An 18,337-nucleotide genomic window follows, 5' to 3' on the forward strand; every position below is an offset into this window, starting at 1 on the left:
AAACATCTGCCCCCGGATTTCGGCAGTCAAGAATACAATATTCAGTCGTTCAAATGATTAGTTCGGTAGCCACTGGACATCAACTAATATGACGACAGAGTAGTGTGCCATCTTGTTTCCGAGGACGGTCATCTACTTGTACAGACACCTTCGATGAGGGTGAAAATTGTGAGAAAAATAAGGATCCAGATGTTAGCACTTCATTGACAGCAGCAGTTTTATGTTTTCATATAGGGTAATAATGAGTTTCCATAAAGCCACTACACAGTCATAACTCATATGCCTGAGGTTAGTCCCTCCTGGTAACTCAGACGATAAATAAAGATGAATAAGGTGCTTCTATGCTCCCCTAAAGGAAAACTATACATATCCTAGGGCAAAAGAGATGGAACCTTTAGGGGAGCATAGAAGCACACCCAGAAACAGGGGTAAACAAAAAACAACAAAAAAAACAAAGAATGAGCAACTTTCTCCTAGTTGATTTTAACCACCGCCTCCAGTATACGCAAACTGTAAACCTGATCCACTCACTCTATTAAGTACTGAGCAATGATCAAATCAATGTTGTTATCAGATGACTTCAGGGTCCTATTTGCTGTGATTGTTCAGAATCGGAGGTTCAGGCATCAGCACTGTTTGAAGTCTCCTCTTGTGACTGCTGTGACTCAATATCCATGCTTCCTACCTGGCTGAGCTTTCTTTGATCCTGCATTGATAAGAGAGAAAAAATGCACTGATGTTAAAAGATGGACCAAGAATGATACAGATCTGCGTTAATAAAAAAAACCAATAGTACTGAGAACGAAAGATATTAGGATAAGATGAGTACTTGATGATATGCATTCTGAACTGCTTCAAGCATCTGGACAACGTGACTCATCTTTGGCCTCTTGTCAGCATCAGGATCAACACACTTGAAGCCAACCAAGATTGCCCGCTTAAGGGCACGTTTTGGTGGCTTAACCTCGAGGTTTGGATCCACGACCTCCTCTGCCCTCTTACTGGTAACCATCATTTTAAGCCACTCTATGAGATTCGCCTGAAACAAACAATAGATGAGGTTTAAGAAGTAAATGGAAATGCAATCACACCAATTCTCTGAAACAGGGAAAACTCGTACCTCATCTGCAGGCTTAGTGTAATCAACTGGATCCCTAGCTGTCACACATTCTAACAACACCACTCCAAAACTGTAAATATCACTCTTTTCATTTAGCATCCCGCTGTTCGCATATTCAGGTGCTACATACCTGGCATCAGATTAAGAACATTAGGAAACTTCTCTCCAGTTTTCCAGATGAATAGAAGAGCTAACAATAAGAAAAGGAACATCATAAAAACAGAGCTATACCCATATGTTCCCATCACTCTTGTATTGATATGACTTTTGTCAGAATTCAGAAGTTTAGCCAACCCAAAATCAGAAACCTTGCTGTTGAATTCATCGTCGATTAAGATATTGCTTGACTTGATATCTCTGTGTACAACTTTGGGGTCTATGGCCTCATGAAGGTACGCGAGACTGCAAATCATGAACACCGGCAGTCCATGTTAAACAAGATTTCAGGAAATAAAGTGAAACATATCCAAATTCCAAACTTACGCTTTTGCAGTGCCAAGGAGAATCTTCATACGGTTTTCCCAACTAAGGACACCATGTTGATTCATGCCATGAAGCCATTGTTCTAGGTTGCCATTATTGACATACTCGTAGACAAGCATCCTGCAGGTAAATACTCAGAACAATAACATATGCAATGAAAAGCTTTTGTAAACACAACTATTTTATTACTATAGTTCGAACCTTGAAATGGCTTTTTTTGGCCAGAAATACTAATAAACATGAAACAATTAAAAGGGGGAATGCTCAAACTAGCATTGGATACAACACAGAAAAATAACTTCTTTTTATGGTATTGACTGCTTACTCCACTGTGAATCTTCAGGACATAAAGTCTAGTACAGAACTACATATATCAATATATCATGATGAACTCGTAGAAGTTGAACTATATATGTTGGTCCTAGCAGCTTTGATGATCTTTCATCATCAATGTAATAAACTAAGCAGAAAGAAGGAACCAAAAGGACGAAATGCTAACCTATGTATCCCTTCCACGCAGTATCCTAGAAGGCGGACCAGATTCTTATGCCGAACATGACCGATGGCTTCAACTTCAACTCTAAATTCCTTCTCTGCCTGCCCCCTGCAAAATCAGATATCAGATCTTATCTCTAAGTTAATACAAGGTAAACTCAGCAAGACTGTAAACTTACACATTATTAAGGATCTTCTTCACGGCAATCTCAGTCCCATTCACCAGACGGCCCTTGTAGACAACTCCATATCCACCCTCCCCAAGAACATTACTCTTTGCAAACCGATTCGTTGCGCACTCCAGGTCCCTCAAGGTAAACCAGTGGCCCCAGCCCAAATGTGATAACTCAGGCAGGCCAACCAGCGGTGATGCCGAATATGCATACGGTGAGCTACCTTTCCTAGCTGGACCAGAGCTGCTGTAACTGTAATCTTCAGAGTACACTGAGCTGCTCCCAGCCTTCTCTACGTTGTACACTGAGCTGCACTGGCTGAACGTATCGACATCGACGGATCTACTCTCTCCCAGCTGCCCCGCGCCTTTGGTCTGCGCATATTTATCCTGCACCGGCACGAAGGGCGCTTCACTGTCACGTAGACTCTGCGTCTGCGCATCAACTCTGTCAACGTTGATCTCCTTAGAAACGATGGGGATCTCAGCCAGCGAAGTGTTGTCAAACCCTTTCAGCGTCTTCTTTTTCCTCCGGAACGAAAGGCACAGCGCAATGACGAGCAGGATCGCCATGACTATCCCAACGGCAATGGCAATCAACTGCCATACTCTCAACTGAAACACGGGGGTCGTCTCTGACAGCGCCGTGCTGACAGAATTGTTAGGTGATGACATATCCTTCGGCGTGTCTGATCTCTGATGAACAAACTATGCGATAGGTTCACCCCCCTAATTCAGAATCTTGTCCTGATTTGACAAAGCAATTTACAAACTTATCCCAACCGCTTTATCTGCACAAGAAAGGGGAAAAGGTACATTAGCCAACTCAGGAACCTAAAGTTGCACATGAGCGAGGAAAGGGCAATTTTGTCTCTCCAGAAGAAAGCTGTAGCGGCGCACAGTTCCACTTCCATGTGCTGGGGAGGAAACAGGCAAGCAAGGAAACTAATCACATAGCGGAGAACATCGAACGCAAAGATGCCACAAAATACAGGGAATTCGAAAGAACAAAATCCCGACAATGTGCAGGAATTAGGGGCCCTGTCGACATCAGAAGACACCATAACAAGACTCGGCAGAATTCTGAGGGCACAGGACAAGTCGTCGACGCCTAAACGAGGGACGGAGCACGGCGAGAGGAAATTACCTTGGCACAGCACCTCGCGTCAAACCCCATTGAACGAGGACTCCATCACGAGCTCCCCCTCCGCGCGCCCCCTCAGTCAGAAGTCAGAACACACCGGAGAAGCCAGGCAGGCGCCTTATTACTGTTGTTCTTGCTTGCGCGCAGTGACGCCGGAATGCGGAGCCTGGACAAGGGCGAGCGGCCTTTGGTCCTTGCCGAAAGAGGAGAAGCCGGAAAGCCGAGCACGGCGCGCACCTGCTCACATGAAGAGAGAGAGAGGGAGGGAGTAAAGGGGAAGCAAAGGGAGGGGAGGGGAGGGGAAGGAGAAGGGGTTGCAGTGTTTGGAATTAAAGGTGGGCGACGAAAAAGAGGGAGGCCATGAAGAGGAGGGTGGATTTAATTAATAATTAAGAAAAATTAAGAGTAGAAGAGGGATGGATTAATGGTGGGGATCGGTTGAGGATGGACTGCCCGTTGCCTCTGCCTGCATCTGCATGTGGCGGGTGAGCCGGGGAAGTCAAATGTCCAGTCCAGTCCAGGGGGGCTTTGGCTTTGCGCTGCTTCGCTGGCGACCGGCGGTTGCCTCATGGAAAACAGCGACAGGGAATGCCACAGCTATCGCCGAGATCACACTGCGATTACTAGTAGTTTTGACATTTAGCTCCCCGGCACCGGCAGCGTGATAGTCATGTTTAAGACTAGCTATAGTGCGTAGTATTTAGATAGAGGGGACTTTTCGATGAAGTTTTTTTTTCAGACAAAAACATAAGGTCGTTCTACGTATGTGATTAGTTGCTAATAAGGTGTTCAAGCTCGACATAAGCGTAGGCAAACACATAGCGTAGTTTTTCCAGTGAATAGTATAACAGTATGTGTATGGTGAGGCGGAAGTCTACACAGTTTAGTCAGATCTACCTTATCTTATAGACATGGTGCTTGTTGAGGTTCCAATCCAACTATTATTGTCTTAGTTGCTTTAGCTGTTTTTTCTTTTGCTAGTTTTGTTTATGGTTGTGATCCTTTAGGGGGTTTTCAAAAAATATTTGGATGGTTATTGTTTCGAGCAGTTCACAAATTGATAAGATAGGTAAGCTACTTGACAGGGACCACATAAGTTTTCCCTAGACCAAGAACAAAAATGCAAGTGTCAATCCAATTTTTTGAGTGGAAACGAAGCCTAAAAGCCACATAGTCAATAAGAATGCATCACTAGTCTCAAATAACTTTGACGACTTCGGTGCCGACTTGGCCACACTTGCTCATACTAAGCAACTTGGTTGAAAAAATGACCCAACTAACCAAACAACTAAAACAACTTATGGCATCACATCTCTAAAATCAACTAGTTCTAGCAACCAACCAGAGCACACAAATTAAAACAAACTTGACACAATGCCAAGCACCACCAACAAAATAACTTGGAGCACCACCGTGGATAGAAGACAAGAGCAGAATGGCAAAGCAAAGCAAGAAAAAAAGGCTCACGATGCCTATAGGAAGGAAACGACACCAAAGACGTTAACATTGGAAGCCCACTATGGAAAGTTTGCGCCCACGAATTCTAGCCAAGCAAAGTAGGAGAAGAAAGAAAACACCTCCAAAGAGAAAAAGAATGATGTCTACATATATTGTCGATCGGCTTGATCTCTCACATCCACCCCCCGTGCTCCACATTGCCCATCGCAAAAGGGCATGTCCCGCAGAAAGGCGCCGATGATGAAATGCGGACGTCCTCGCCAATACCCAACACCACCGTGCGTGTGTACCACAAAGCTTCCTCGTCGCATGCACCACGTGTAATGCTTAGAATGTGTTTTTTTAATCTCATATTTGTCCTATGAATTCTTGTATTTTAAATAGGCTCTTGGTACAATGTACTTTTATGTGTATTTGAGCATGAACAGTGTGTTGTTCTCCATTTAGTCACAAGTACGACATTCATACCTTGTTTGGTTGTGAAGCATTTTTGAAGTATTAGATGACGCCTTCGATTTTGCAAAATATTTTGGTTTTCAAATCTTCTAGTAGGTGTTTGGATGGAACAAACCTTCTAGTTTCTAAAACCATACTATTGTAAAAAAAGTCTTTTTAGTGTTTTAGAAAACTCTGCGCGCCTCTACAGTATCGATCTGTTTTCACTTTTCATCCGGAGATGAAATAAGTTGCTGTTGAAGGACAACAATTATCTCAGATCACAAGTGATCTCACGATGAAAACGGCAGCTCACCTGCGTTGTTTTGCATCATATTTTGCCGATAGACCGAAGCCAATAATAAGTTTATATAAAGCCACACATGTTGTGCATGCATGTGCTTTTAGAATAATCGTTCGTTCTAAAACAAATGCGCATATAAATAAAAGAACAAGTCAGCGATAGATGGTCAACCTCCTGAACCGGTCAGGTACGTACGGCGTGGCGAAGATATAGAATTATATATATTTTGTGCAATCCGAATGAAACTAATAAAAAATATAGAATATGGAACACACACATACCCGTGTCATGTGTACTCTGTTTATTACTGATCGATGAAATCAACCTCTCGTTTTCGTTTCTTTTGAAAAAGAAAAAGAAAAGGAAAACAGCCCACTGATGAGTGGTGACCATTTCTTAAAAGGCAAATTAGGTCGTGCATGCGCTTTTATATGATGCAAGGTGTACTGATAGTTACGACTTCCGAGTAGTTTCCATCAGGCTGCTAGACGACGACGTCTGGTGGATGAGTAGGGCACTGTGGTCTCATGATATCCCTTTTTCTTTCGGTGCCGCTTGAATACGTCCCCTTGTCACATCGATCAGTTGCCCCGGGCAGCCAGCGCGGCTGTTACAAGCCCACAACAGATTTTTCAGCTTGATCGGCTGTGATTATATATTTAGCTGCAACTGCAGCTGTTTGTAGTTATGTTTACAGTATAGTGTTCAGTTTATTTTTGCAGCAACAAGCTGCAAAGATATAGTTAGCTTATAGTTAATAATATTGGTTGTTGTTATTATTAGCTGGTTTGGCTCAACTAATAAGATACTGTATCCGCCTTAAATTATAAAGTCATTCTAACTTTCTTAAAGTAATTAATTAGTTTGTTCTCTGCCAAAAAAAAGTTAGTTAGTTATTAGTTAGTTGATTGTTGATGCCAACCATCGTCATCATCCTACGTACCCGGCCGCCTTCCTTCCTAGCTGATCATCATGATCGCCATAGACACCAACAAGCACAGCACATCACGCACACTCCACACTTCTTTTTTAAGCGCGATTAATAATTAATTAAGAGAACAAAGGTGATCAGCAAGCAAGAAAGCAAGCAGCAGCAGTTCACGCATGGACACGGGATCGTGGTGGCATCACCTTTCTAGCTTGGCTAATCATCATGGCTTGGAAGTTTACGAAGAAATCCTAACTGCTGCTTCGTTCATCATCAGTAGCCAAACGAAAAAAATATATATCGTTTATTTGTTAGTAAAATACTCCGTATTATTAGCCCACTAATCATCATTTGTGTGGGCCATTCGTCCACATGACAGCCATGAGGTCTCCATGGTGGCCTGTACGCGTCTTTTCTAGCTGGCCTAGTATACAGTATATATATTACTATATACTGTAGCATATAATATATTGTTGTGTTTCAGCGTTTCCGCCGTGGAAAATGTGCGGCCACCGATTGCGGCCATCTTGGTCACCTGCCCGCGCGCCCCTGGTTTTTTAGGCGACGGCCGACACAATGCGACAACAGTATAAGTGTATAACACAGAGTTTGCCATACTAGTCTGTCTAAAATCTGCTAGAAATAACAGTATTTAAGGACGAAGAGAGTACGTAGCATATACTAATCCATAATGAATTGGCAGCTGAGCAATAAATATAGTACTTCCTCCACGAAGTATATTGTAGTATATATGAATTAGGCCTTGTTTTGTTTGTGAATTTTTAGATTTAGCTAATGTAGTATTTTTATTTGTATTTAATAATTATTGTCTAACTATAAATTAATTACACTTAAAAGATTCATCTTGTAAATTATAAACAAATTATATAATTGGTTATTTTTTATTTACATTTAGCGAACGGTTGGGATGATTGAATATACATCCTGCACAGAACCCTGAAAGGTGTCGGTCGTTTTCGCTAACTGCTTCAGGGTTCGTTGACGTCAACATGGTCTCCGTGGTTTTTATATACGATGATGGTCTAACAAGGCGAGCACGTCGATCCAACAACTTCCAAACCAACCTTCGTTTTCGGCAAAGAAAAACATTACTACATTGCTCGATCGGTTGAACTAGAAGAACTTGATGTTGACGCTACAACTTACAACGTTTGAGACTGAGTGTTAGAGTTAACCAAAAAAAGAAAAAAAAACGTCTGAGTGTCTTAGTCGTGGTCGTAGCGTGCAGTTTGCTTTGGCTCCAGCTAGAAACTAATTTAAGATGAACAGAATTATTTTCTTCAAAAAAAAAATTGAATAGAATTATGTTTGGGTCGTGGAAACTCCGGAAATTGATCGAGAAACATCAAACACGAGTATACATATATACATTCTCCGTGTGCACGAAATCGTGCCGGTCGCGCGCAGGTTGGTTTGATTTGGTCGATCGCTAGTGTCAGGTTAGCTTGGAGTAGGTGAGGGGCAGACGACCGCAGATGAGATATCGATGGATGGATGTGTGCATGCATGTGGCGGCAGAATTTTTGCAGGTAGCGTCGATCCCCCCGGATGCATGTGGATGGATGTCGCTGCGTCGTCGTCACATGCACTTTTCGTTAGTTTAGCGTAGAATTTGTCATGTGCCAGTTGAGCTATACTAGAGCTTAATTGAGGGGTAGGGTAGCTAGCCGTGTACTAGCTACTCCTATTGGCTATTGGATTGGATCTCATAATAAGCTTTTATTTACAACATTGACATTGACCCCTCGCGTACGCGCCACCTCTCTGACTCAGACTTGATTCTTGATTTTTCTTTTTCTTTTTTTGAGGGGGAACTCGCTCTTGATTCTTGATAACTTGAATTATTTTGACTAGGCGGCCCAGTCTGGACTCTAATGAAGCCCACCACAAAATGTGAGCCCGCTCATGGCTCGAGCTCACACCGGTCCACCACACAACCAGCCCAGCACGATTCAGCGTCCCCGATCCGTGTCGCCTGTCGCTCTCTCTGCCTTGCCGCTGCCGGCCGCGCAGCACTTTTGTTTTCGTCTGACGCCCACAAGACGAATCAGACAGACATTGCACGCATCGTCCTCGTGCAGTTGGCTGCCTGCTGCCTTCTCCGATCGAGATGGCCACCGCGATGAGGTTCTTCGTGCTGAGGGGCGCCTGCGCCTCGCCCTCGCGGTGGTCCGGGGGCCTGCGGTGCTGGCGCCTGGCGAGCGTCGCCCTGTGCTGCGCGACGGCGCAGCAGTGCAACGACGCGCTCCGGTGGAACTGCGTCACGGCCGCCGCGTGAGTGTCAGCAGCTAGCATATATATCCTAATTCGCACCCCCTGATGAATATCCCGTTTTTCTCTGCCTCGTCGGGATTTTGACAGGTGCTTTTATGTTGTGGCGCATGCAGTATGTTGATGGTTGCTGCAGGAACAACCGTGGACAAATCTATCCTTGTGCCGTTCGTGGCTCTGCAAGCACCTTCTGGCGTCACCTTCTTCGTCAAGTAAGATAAGATGCCAACAAGCAAATGTCCGCCTTGGGAAATTAAAGAACATACATAGCTTCTGGCATTAACATCGTGTGCATTTTTTTAGGGAAGATCATGGTCGGTTGATGTGGATCGGTCTTCTTATTGGTATTATGCGCTTTCTGTACATCATTACAGGTAGAGTAATGTGAATGGTGGTGATCTCTGCCGTGTTCTGTCTCCACCTATTGAGTAAATAAATAGTTGGTACCACTATATGTGGTTTCTGTTCTATAGAGCATCTCCAATAGTTTGGTAAAACTCACTTGCCAAATTTTGTGATTTGACAAGTTGCTAAAACATATGACAAGTGAGATTTTCTTCCGTCTCCAACAGTTTGCCAATTGGGCTTGATAAATTTAAAAAGAAGACCCACAACCAACAACCAAATCAACTAATCTGCTGGATAGCAAGTTAACAAATATGGACGCATGGTGCTGCTGAATGGCAAGTTGCCAAAAGATGGCAACCCATTTACCAAACTGTTGGAGTGATTATTTTCTACTTTTGCCAAATAAACAAGAAATAGCAAGTTCATTTAGAAAACTGTTGGAGATGAACAGTTCAATAAGTATCTTTTCTCCTAGTTTTGCTGTTCACTTTCTTCAACTCCAGCATCGAGAACCCAGTAGGCTAGATTTAGTGGAAGAAACAAATGCAAAATGACAAATGTCTGTGCCTGCATCTTACTATTACAGGCGAATGGCGCCGTGCTATATCAACGACGTTCCTTGTTGCCATCGCCATGGTCCCTTCCCAAGTTATGAAATTGAGGTAAGTTTCAGTCTGCCTGTCTAAGAACTAATGCTAGTTTTTCTTCAATGGAAGAACAAGAGTAAACCGCATGGCCAGTTTGCCTCAAAAACTTGTACAAGAGTGTGCTACGCTCGTGCTCTCAAGTGTATCATTTTGGTTCAATGAAATAATCAAATGCTAGTTTTTTTCTTCTTTTATTAATGAAAGATCGAACTTATGACAGTCAAAAAAAGATCGAACTTATGATTTGTAGACCTATGGCCTCTTTAATTTTGTGCTTTTTCAGTATTTGGCCATCTGTTTCATTGACCTACAATTTCTGCAAGGGATAAGCTGAAGCTTACAACACTATATCTATATGTAGCCATGTAGGAGTACCAATAATTAGTCTGTTCACATACCTTGTGTAATCTTTGTACAGAGAGTCTCAAGGCCGTGCGGTACTGTCCTCGGCAATAGCGGTTTATCTCGCGTTTCAGCACTTCACCGGGGCCGGAAGCCTGAGGAAGGCCTTTGGCAGTGTGGCGGCCATATTTGCGACACTGTGCATCGTATGTATGACAACTATCAGCCTGATGTTGGTGTTCTGATCTAGATAGATCAAGTTTGCCAGGTCCTGCCTTTTGTTTTTGCTGCAACCGGAAGGGCTACCTCACAATGCAGTCTGCAGAGATGGGCCAAAAGTAACAAAACCTTTCTCTTTGGGCACAGGATGTTAGAAAACATTTTAATGCAAGATCCTGCCACTGAGGCATTAAGTAAACATGAGATCTCCTTCTCTTAATGAAATAGTATTCAGGCACGTTCGTGAAAGAAAAAACAGTAGACATGAGATCCTATCATTAACTGCTCTCAAGGTTTCCTTCCACAGTCACAGTTGTGATCGTTGACAGACAGAAGCAATTGGGGTATGAAAATATTTTGCTTTGCTTAAAGCAAGGCATTGGAAAGCGGCTGTAGCAAAACATCTAGCAACTATTTCTCTTTTCAGTATAGCAGACAGCTCTCTTGTCTGTTTATATTTTTAAAAAATGCTTTTAATTATTGTTCCAAATATTTGAACAAACTACTACAATAAACATGCTGAAATATCATAATTGTATAGTGCAACGTTCCACATTTCATAGGGAGGCAGGAGATGAGAGTAAGAGTAGAGACGAGAACTACAAAGTGGAACATATTTTATGGTTAGGACAATGTGTGGAATTTAATCACTCTTTTTTTGGTATGTGACCGCTTATGGGCTGAAATTTTGGCGAGACAAATATGCTTTTTGCTAGTCCACATTGACAATTCGCCTTATTTTTCAACACTACTTGAGCAATATCTTTCAGCGAACACTGTTTTACTCTCACACAAATCAGCATAAGAAGAAGCATAAGCCAAATTTCAGCGAAACGAACAGCGAATTGAAAATATCAATTCTGTATCATGAGATAAATTAAAGAGATATTTACCTTCAATGGCCTCAAAATAAACCTTCAAACTCTGCCAGACTGCTACCATTGCAATGTGCAGAATTTGCAATTTTTTGCTGCGAAGTCTGTAGTGTTTCTTGGCGAAATTCAGTTATGTAGCAGTACTAGGAATCACTGCTTTTCACACCTACACTGCATGTCGATTGGTCTGATCATGGTCTCATGGAGTGTCTGACAGCAACAATGCATGCGTCCAGGTGGTGGCCAGCCAGGCCACGGGCAGCCAGGCTGTGGCGCCAGCAGCCGCCCCTGTACACGTGTCTTAAGGGCAAAAGGGTCAAGTCATGTTAAAATATAAGTATTTGAGATGAGAAATATGATTAAAAGCACAAAATATCATATATAACAAAGTGTTAATGTTTCGAGTCCTATTTTAACAAAGTCGATGTTAGAAATCTTATAATAACGAAACCACATGTTTAGAGTCCTACAATAGCAATTATCTCGCAGGCGTGCCGTGTGTTATCTATACCTGTCCGTGAGCCAGCGTGCGAACGAAGCGTGACCGTCCCTGCTCCGCGGTCCGCGCGACCGCAGCCGCGCACCCGTGGCAAAGTCCCTCGCCCCGCAACACATCTGCCAAATCCAAGTCCCGGTCCCGGTCCCGGCGGTGGAAGCAACGCAACGAACAGCATGGCGCCCCGTCCCCAGGTCGCGTCACGGCCGCTCACGCCGAGGCCTGTCTCTGGGTGCCGCCGGCCGCGCGCACGTTGTTTTCGGCTGCGAGTCGGCCGGCGGGGAAACCGACGCCTACGAGAGAGCTTTAAAAAAAACACAAGGAATTTAATTTGCGGTGTTCTTGTGGACACGGTCCTCGGCTGCATCTGCCTGCGACACCGTACGTACCTGGGTGCTTTAGCTTCCTCTGATCGATGGGAGGGAACTGCTCCGTGCTGATGGGCGACGAGAGATGCGCCATGGCTTCGCTGAGGTCGTCGTCGGCCGCCCTCATGCCGTGGTGCAGGCGCCTGGGCGACAACGCGATCGTATGCTGCACGCCGGCGCACCTCTCCGCCGAGACGATGCAGTTGATCTCCGTCATGGCCGCCGCGTGAGTGGCCACTTTGCCATACTTAGATGCATGCTCCCGGTTCCCAGTTTCTTGTTCTTGTTCTTGCTTTGGTTCGGATTTCAGAACATGTATGACGTTCCTTATTAGCGGTGTTATTAGTCTTCAAGTACTTCAGATCAACCACCACAGTCCACAGCGATATGCTATACCCTAATTATGTACACCACTTCGTGTTCTGGTACTATGAAGCCTCAAATCAACAAATGTGTAATGCTTGTTCTCTGTCTTCTCTACAGAACATTGATGCTTGCTACAGGAACAAGCATACGGAAACCTTTACTTGTGCCTCTCTTTGCTCTACGAGCTCCTTCTAGTGTCGTCTTATGGTTGAGGTAAGGTGCCAGCATCTGGGAAAAAGGAAAATATTTTTACTTTTACTTTCTTTTAACCACTTTTGGAAAAAAAAACAAAGAACACACTATTGACACTTATAACTCCAGGTGTACTTAGCTTCTGACATCACCATCCATTTTTAGGGATGATTACGGTCGGTGGACTGCTTTTCTTGGTGGTCTTCTGCGTTTGCTATACTTCATTCCAGGTAGAGCAATACTGTGTCCTTTCTCCTGAATAAATGATTTACTTTGCTCAAGACAATTCCATAAGCCAACTTTCTCCTGACATTGCCATTTGCACTCTTCAGCTGGCCCAGTGGTATTTGAAAATTAGAAGGACTGATCTAAAGTCAATTTTGGTTAGTGGTTAGCTAAATAAATGCAGAAAGTTTACATCTCTGTTCCTGCCACTTATATTGCAGGTGAACTGGAACTTCCTTTATCAACAGTGCTGCTTGTTACGTGCGCTCCTTACCAATTTATTATGAACTTGAGGTACGAAACGTTCTCAGCCTATTATATATAAAAGTATAATAAGAGCTAGTTGCATATTTAAATACCTATACTAGTTTTTTTCTCTCTCGCTTACAGAGCATCTGTTATCTTTGAACAGAAAGTCTCAAGGTGCAGCAATACTGGCCGCGGCAACAGCGGGTTATCTCATGTTCCAACATTTCACCAGGATGAGATGCTTCAGGAAGGCCTTTGACCGTGAATCAATAATTGCCACATCTAGCATCATCTGCATGACAGTTACCAGCCTTACATTGGTGTTCTGATCCAGCTCAAGCTGAAGGTACATTGCAGGAGCTAACATGAAAAATTCAGTCTGCAGAGAACACTTGAAAAAATGCAAAAACAAAACAAAAAACAAAAAACAATCATTTCTTTTGTAGGCATAAGTTTGAATACAGTGCAATCATTAATTGGTTTGTAAATTTTGTTTCCTCGATCACAGTTAATTGTGATTAAACTACTGGCATCTTGGCAGTGTTCCTGAAAGTCTTGGTTGAACTGCATCACTTTTGATCGTATTGGAATGTCTGCCGAGAAGAAAGGATTGCCCTTAGCTATTGCAGTGTTCCTCTGTTTCTTGTGTGATCAATTTGGAATAGAACATGAGAAAAATTTTGAGTGCTACAGAATCAATTGGACCTTTCTGCAATTTAAACAGCGCACAAGATATGTCAAATCCAGAAATTCATCTTTCCCCGGTTACAAGAAACCAGGATGGACATTCATTTAGTTAGGCCTTGTTTAGTTCCCAAAAATTTTGCAAAATTTTTCAGATTCCCCGTCACATCGAATCTTTAGACGTACACATAGAGTATTAAATATAGATGAAAATAAAAACTAATTGCACAGTTTGGTCGGAATTGACGAGACGAATCTTTTGAGCCTAGTTAGTCTATAATTGAATAATATTTGTCAAATACAAACGAAAGTGCTAGTATTCCTATTTTGCAAATTTTTTTGAAAGTAAACATTCAGTTAACATTTTTTTCTCTCGATCCGGTGGTCAACGCATGTTTCATTAAGAGGAGCATAACAACATGTTACAAAGTTTGAAGCAACAACATCGGCGTGTAGCCAACAAACAGAAAAAGACATATAAAAGATCACATAGAAGACACAGAATGCGACCAAGCTTGGAAAACCTGCCTGAGCAATAGGTACCCTGCCTCCACCTGGTCTTCAGCTTCACGAACAGTGTCAGCGCGTAGCCTAAGGAGATCCGGTGAAGGGCAACGATGAAAAACAATTGTGTTTCTGTGCTTCCAGAGGTTCCAGATAATCAACAAGAAAATGGCGTCCGCAGTTGGCCTTGAGGCTTTGTCTAGTCTTTTCCGCTGGCGCAGCCACCAGCCCACCACGTAGCGGCCTCCTCAGCTTGGTCGGGTATGAGAGCTTCCATGCTCAGTGGTGAGAGCAGAGTGTACCAAAGCTAGCGTACCAGCACACAACCTAGAAATAGGTGTTCTGTGGTTTGTGCAGCCTGCACGTAAAATGTGCAGTCCTCCGGGTCCTGCAATCTATGTCACTTGCGCCGAACTGAAGTCCAGATGACAGTTTTAATATTGCATCTGCAAGTGAGGTTAGAACCTCATTTGCAGATGCAGTATTAAAACTGTATCGTGTTTAATTTAGGTGACGAAGTCACCTTGATGTATTAACATTTCTCATCAGCTCACGAGTCGGTATTCCACTCGTCCGGTTCGTGTTGGTATATCAAGTACGGTTTGACATCTTGAATAGCGCTTTCTTCCTCTCACTACATTTGCACTCTTTTCTCTGCTCGTGTAACATATCAACCTACGTGGGACTAATTTCGGTCAAAAAGAAAACCTTTTAAGGCCTTGTTTAGATCCATTTTTTTTTATTTTGACATTATAGTACTTTCGTTTTTATTTGATAAACATTGTCTAATCATAAAGCAACTAGGCTTAAAAGGTTCGTCTCGCGATTTGCTATACAATTAGTTTTTGTTTTCATTTATATTTAATGCTCCATACATGTACCGTAAGATACGATATGACGGGGAATATTAAAAAGTTTTTGGTTTTTAGGATGAACTAAACAAGACCTAAGATGACTATACTACTAATTTTCTGAGATTTATTCAGTGACAAGGAATACTTATTTCATCTTTGATCTTGGGTTGAAGGTACTAGTACATGGATGTAATCTTTTTGGGCCGAATTTGGCACTGCGGGCTTAAGTATGGTTGCCTTGGCCCGTGCGTGAAGTCCCAATCCTCCTCATCCAGCACACCATACACTTCACTAGTTCTTCCTTCTCGAACCCTCGCGTAATCGCCTAGCATTTCCCTACACCCAACCTGATCTGACCGAGCCCTAAGCACCACCGCCGCCGCTGCCGCCGCCGCCGCCCAAGATGGGCTTCGACGTGGGCTTCGTCCCCTACAACCCCGACGGGTGGGGTCCACCGGAGGCCGCGGCCGCGCCGCTCTCCCTCGGCGGTGGCTCCTCGTCTGTCCCCTTCGCTCCCTTCTCCCGCTCCGACAAGCTGGGCCGCATCGCCGACTGGACCCGCAACCCGCCGGGCCCCGCGGCGTTCGCCGCCGCTCGGGACGCCGTCTTCGACTTCGCGGGGCTCGAGGACTCCGTCGGTCTCGCGTCCGCGGACGACTCGTCCTTCCGCCTCGTCGACGGTAAGCCGCCGCCGCGGCACCCGCGGTTCGGGCCCCGCTGGCGCTTCCAGCAGCGGCCCCAGCTCCCGCAGCGCCGCGACGAGGAGGTCGAGGCTCGGCGCCGCGAGGCCGAGAAGGAGCGCGCCCGCCGCGACCGCCACTGGCAGCAGAACCGCCGCACGCACCACCAGTTCAACCGCGGCGGGCCCTCCTCCTCGTCCGCCAAGCCGTCCGTTGACATCCAGCCCGAGTGGTCGGTGAAGGAGCAGATCCCGTTCTCCTCCTTCTCCAAGCTCTCCTTCGCCGTCGCCGACCAGCCCGAGGACCTCCTCGTCTGTGGCGCAGTTGAGTTCTACGACCGGACCTACGACCGCGTCACCCCCAGGGCGGAGCGTCGCCTCGAGCGCTTCAAGTCGCGGAACTTCTTCAAGGTCACCACCACCGACGACCCCGTCATCCGCCGCCTTGCCGAGAATGACACGGCCACGGTATTCGCCACTGACACCATCCTGGCCGCACTCATGTGTGCGCCTCGAAGCGTCCAGTCCTGGGACATCGTCATTCAGCGTGTTGGCAACAAGTTGTTCTTCGACAAGCGTGATGGTTCTCAGCTTGATCTTCTCACTGTCAATGAAACCGCCCAGGAGCCACTCCCTGAGGCCAAGGAAGACATCAACTCTGCGCATTCACTAGCAGTTGAGGCCACATACGTCAATCAGAACTTCTCTCAGCAGGTGCTGCTCCGCAATGGTGAGAAGGTCACTTTCGATGAGCCTAACCCGTTTGCCACTGAAGGGGAGGAAGCTGCTTCCGTTGCTTATCGCTACCGCCGCTGGAAGCTTGATGATGAGACAAGCTTGGTTGCTCGCTGCGAGGTTCATGCTGTGAATACTGATCCACGCGGTGAGCGCCAGTTCCTTACACTCAACGCCCTCAATGAGTTTGATCCCAAGGTCACTGGTGTTGACTGGAGGAAGAAGCTTGAGACCCAGCGGGGTGCTGTGCTTGCCACTGAGCTCAAGAACAATGCCAACAAGCTTGCACGCTGGACTGCCCAGGCACTGCTCGCTGGTGCAGACATGATGAAGTTGGGTTATGTGTCACGTCTGCACCCCCGTGATCACTACAACCATTCCATTCTCAGTGTGATTGGGTACAAGCCAAGGGATTTTGCTGCACAGATCAATCTCAACACTGCAAATATGTGGGGGATTGTGAAGTCTATTGTGGATGTATGCATGAAGCTTGGTGAGGGAAAGTATGTGCTTGTGAAGGATCCAGTGAAGCCGCAGGTCCGGCTTTATGAAGTGCCAAATGACGCGTTTGAGAATGACTATGTTGAGGAACCACTTCCTGAGGAAGAGCAAGTACGTCCTTTTTCTGAGGACGTCGACGCCACCGCGCAGGAAATGGATGCTGCTGCAGAAGCGGAGGCTACTGGAACAACTGCAGGTGCAGAGGGAGACGCTGAGAAGAGCAGTGACGTTGCTGCTGTGTGAAGGCAGTGGTTACAACCTACAGAGGTCTCTTCAGGCCTTGAATAAGGTTAACTTGGCTAGCTATCTGAGCATCTTGACAAGGTTTGATGTTTCTACCATCAAAGGTTATGCTATTGTCGTTTGGTGAACCTTGAGTTGAGTTGTTTCTCTTTATTAACACATGCGCCTGTATCGACTTAATGCAACCCCCAAATTATATTGCACTTCAGGGCTCACATGTTACCATATGGATTGTCGCTTCTGTTTTCACTATGATTTTAGTTTTGGTGATTGCATTTGCATTTACTTGGCCATATGCGATCACATGTTTGTTAGTAGCTTTAACTGTGTTGGATGAATACATGATGCTACGTGAGTGTTGTTGCTTGCGCAATCCATTGTTTCGAATCTGTCCAATATGTACGGCTTCTCGTGGCATAGGACGTTGATAACTTGGTACCTTCCCCCTGGGGCTTCCCCTCCCAGGCCCCCGGGACCAGGGCGATTGGTTGCCTGACTCGTGTGTGCTGCTCATTAGACTTGAATTAGAGCATCTCCAAGAGCCTTTCTAAATCTAATTATCTAAATTATCATTTGGAGAGTCATTTGCATAAAAATTGTTTTCTATATCTTTTCACTCTCAACAGTTTTGCTAAATCTCATTTACACTCGAGAGAGTCATTTTTGTCTTCTATATTTTGCTAGTGAAAAATCCAAAATAGACAATGGCTATATTTGGATGACCATTTAGAAAAACTGTTGGAGAGTAATTTTTTATCAAAATCTCTATTTCTATCATTTAGAAAGAATATAGAGAATCTCAGATGCTTGGGGATGCTCTTAGTGCGCAGGAAACATTGTTACGTAGTAGGCTGATGAGCCAGAGCAGGCAGCCATTTTCCTTTGTATGTACTACTAGTCGAAGAGGTTTAGAGGGGATGAGGGCTTGGGAAGGAAATGACGAGGAGAACTCAGCTGTGATGTTTAATTTTTCTGTATG

General features: G+C 44.7%; 4 protein-coding genes across 7 annotated transcripts; 3 read left to right on the forward strand and 1 right to left on the reverse strand.

Annotated features, from left to right (window-relative positions):
* On the reverse strand, positions 200-3,765 carry LOC8061821 (probable receptor-like protein kinase At2g42960). Of its 2 annotated transcripts, XM_002458227.2 has the most exons (8): positions 3,418-3,760; positions 2,278-3,061; positions 2,103-2,207; positions 1,604-1,723; positions 1,352-1,522; positions 1,121-1,250; positions 830-1,039; positions 200-706 (listed from the first exon to the last, which is right to left on the reverse strand). In XM_002458227.2, exons 2-8 carry the CDS (start codon positions 2,943-2,945, stop codon positions 620-622), a joined length of 1,491 nt encoding a protein of 496 aa, XP_002458272.1. In that variant the 5' UTR covers positions 2,946-3,061; positions 3,418-3,760; the 3' UTR covers positions 200-619. The 2 variants fall into 2 exon arrangements, with proteins under 2 accessions (XP_002458272.1, XP_021312229.1); XM_021456554.1 differs by having other exon boundaries at positions 830-1,250; positions 3,418-3,765.
* On the forward strand, positions 8,628-10,691 carry LOC8060142 (cold-regulated 413 inner membrane protein 1, chloroplastic). The gene is made up of 5 exons (XM_021457221.1): positions 8,628-8,834; positions 8,948-9,043; positions 9,135-9,205; positions 9,766-9,841; positions 10,245-10,691. Exons 1-5 carry the CDS (start codon positions 8,671-8,673, stop codon positions 10,411-10,413), a joined length of 576 nt encoding a protein of 191 aa, XP_021312896.1. The 5' UTR covers positions 8,628-8,670; the 3' UTR covers positions 10,414-10,691.
* On the forward strand, positions 12,006-13,879 carry LOC8061822 (cold-regulated 413 inner membrane protein 1, chloroplastic). 3 transcript variants are annotated; one of them, XM_021457220.1, is made up of 6 exons: positions 12,006-12,352; positions 12,610-12,705; positions 12,850-12,914; positions 13,131-13,203; positions 13,322-13,504; positions 13,667-13,879. In XM_021457220.1, the coding sequence occupies exons 1-5, from the start codon at positions 12,174-12,176 to the stop codon at positions 13,485-13,487; spliced, it is 579 nt and encodes a 192-aa protein (XP_021312895.1). In that variant the 5' UTR covers positions 12,006-12,173; the 3' UTR covers positions 13,488-13,504; positions 13,667-13,879. The 3 variants fall into 3 exon arrangements, with proteins under 3 accessions (XP_021312895.1, XP_021312894.1, XP_021312893.1); XM_021457219.1 differs by having other exon boundaries at positions 12,007-12,352; positions 13,700-13,879; XM_021457218.1 differs by having other exon boundaries at positions 12,013-12,352; positions 13,322-13,879.
* On the forward strand, positions 15,486-17,639 carry LOC8061823 (eukaryotic translation initiation factor 3 subunit D). The gene has a single exon (XM_002456054.2). The coding sequence runs from the start codon at positions 15,604-15,606 to the stop codon at positions 17,356-17,358; it is 1,755 nt and encodes a 584-aa protein (XP_002456099.1). The 5' UTR covers positions 15,486-15,603; the 3' UTR covers positions 17,359-17,639.

This window comes from Sorghum bicolor, chromosome 3 (assembly GCF_000003195.3).
Source record: "Sorghum bicolor cultivar BTx623 chromosome 3, Sorghum_bicolor_NCBIv3, whole genome shotgun sequence".
NCBI classification, from domain to species: domain Eukaryota; kingdom Viridiplantae; phylum Streptophyta; class Magnoliopsida; order Poales; family Poaceae; genus Sorghum; species Sorghum bicolor.

What these genes read in the sequence shown, in the direction of transcription:
- LOC8061821 (XM_021456554.1), bottom strand. Translation starts at nt 2,945, where the DNA reads ATGTCATCACCTAACAATTCTGTCAGCACGGCGCTGTCAGAGACGACC. An exon ending in TGCGTGGAAGGGATACATAG is followed by an intron (nt 1,724 to 2,102) that starts GTTAGCATTTCG and finishes ATTTACCTGCAG; the next exon opens with GATGCTTGTCTACGAGTATG. An exon ending in CTCCTTGGCACTGCAAAAGC is followed by an intron (nt 1,523 to 1,603) that starts GTAAGTTTGGAA and finishes CATGATTTGCAG; the next exon opens with TCTCGCGTACCTTCATGAGG.
- LOC8060142 (XM_021457221.1), top strand. Translation starts at nt 8,671, where the DNA reads ATGGCCACCGCGATGAGGTTCTTCGTGCTGAGGGGCGCCTGCGCCTCG. An exon ending in AACTGCGTCACGGCCGCCGC is followed by an intron (nt 8,835 to 8,947) that starts GTGAGTGTCAGC and finishes TGGCGCATGCAG; the next exon opens with TATGTTGATGGTTGCTGCAG. An exon ending in GGCGTCACCTTCTTCGTCAA is followed by an intron (nt 9,044 to 9,134) that starts GTAAGATAAGAT and finishes GCATTTTTTTAG; the next exon opens with GGAAGATCATGGTCGGTTGA.
- LOC8061822 (XM_021457220.1), top strand. Translation starts at nt 12,174, where the DNA reads ATGGGAGGGAACTGCTCCGTGCTGATGGGCGACGAGAGATGCGCCATG. An exon ending in ATCTCCGTCATGGCCGCCGC is followed by an intron (nt 12,353 to 12,609) that starts GTGAGTGGCCAC and finishes TCTTCTCTACAG; the next exon opens with AACATTGATGCTTGCTACAG. An exon ending in AGTGTCGTCTTATGGTTGAG is followed by an intron (nt 12,706 to 12,849) that starts GTAAGGTGCCAG and finishes ATCCATTTTTAG; the next exon opens with GGATGATTACGGTCGGTGGA.
- LOC8061823 (XM_002456054.2), top strand. Translation starts at nt 15,604, where the DNA reads ATGGGCTTCGACGTGGGCTTCGTCCCCTACAACCCCGACGGGTGGGGT.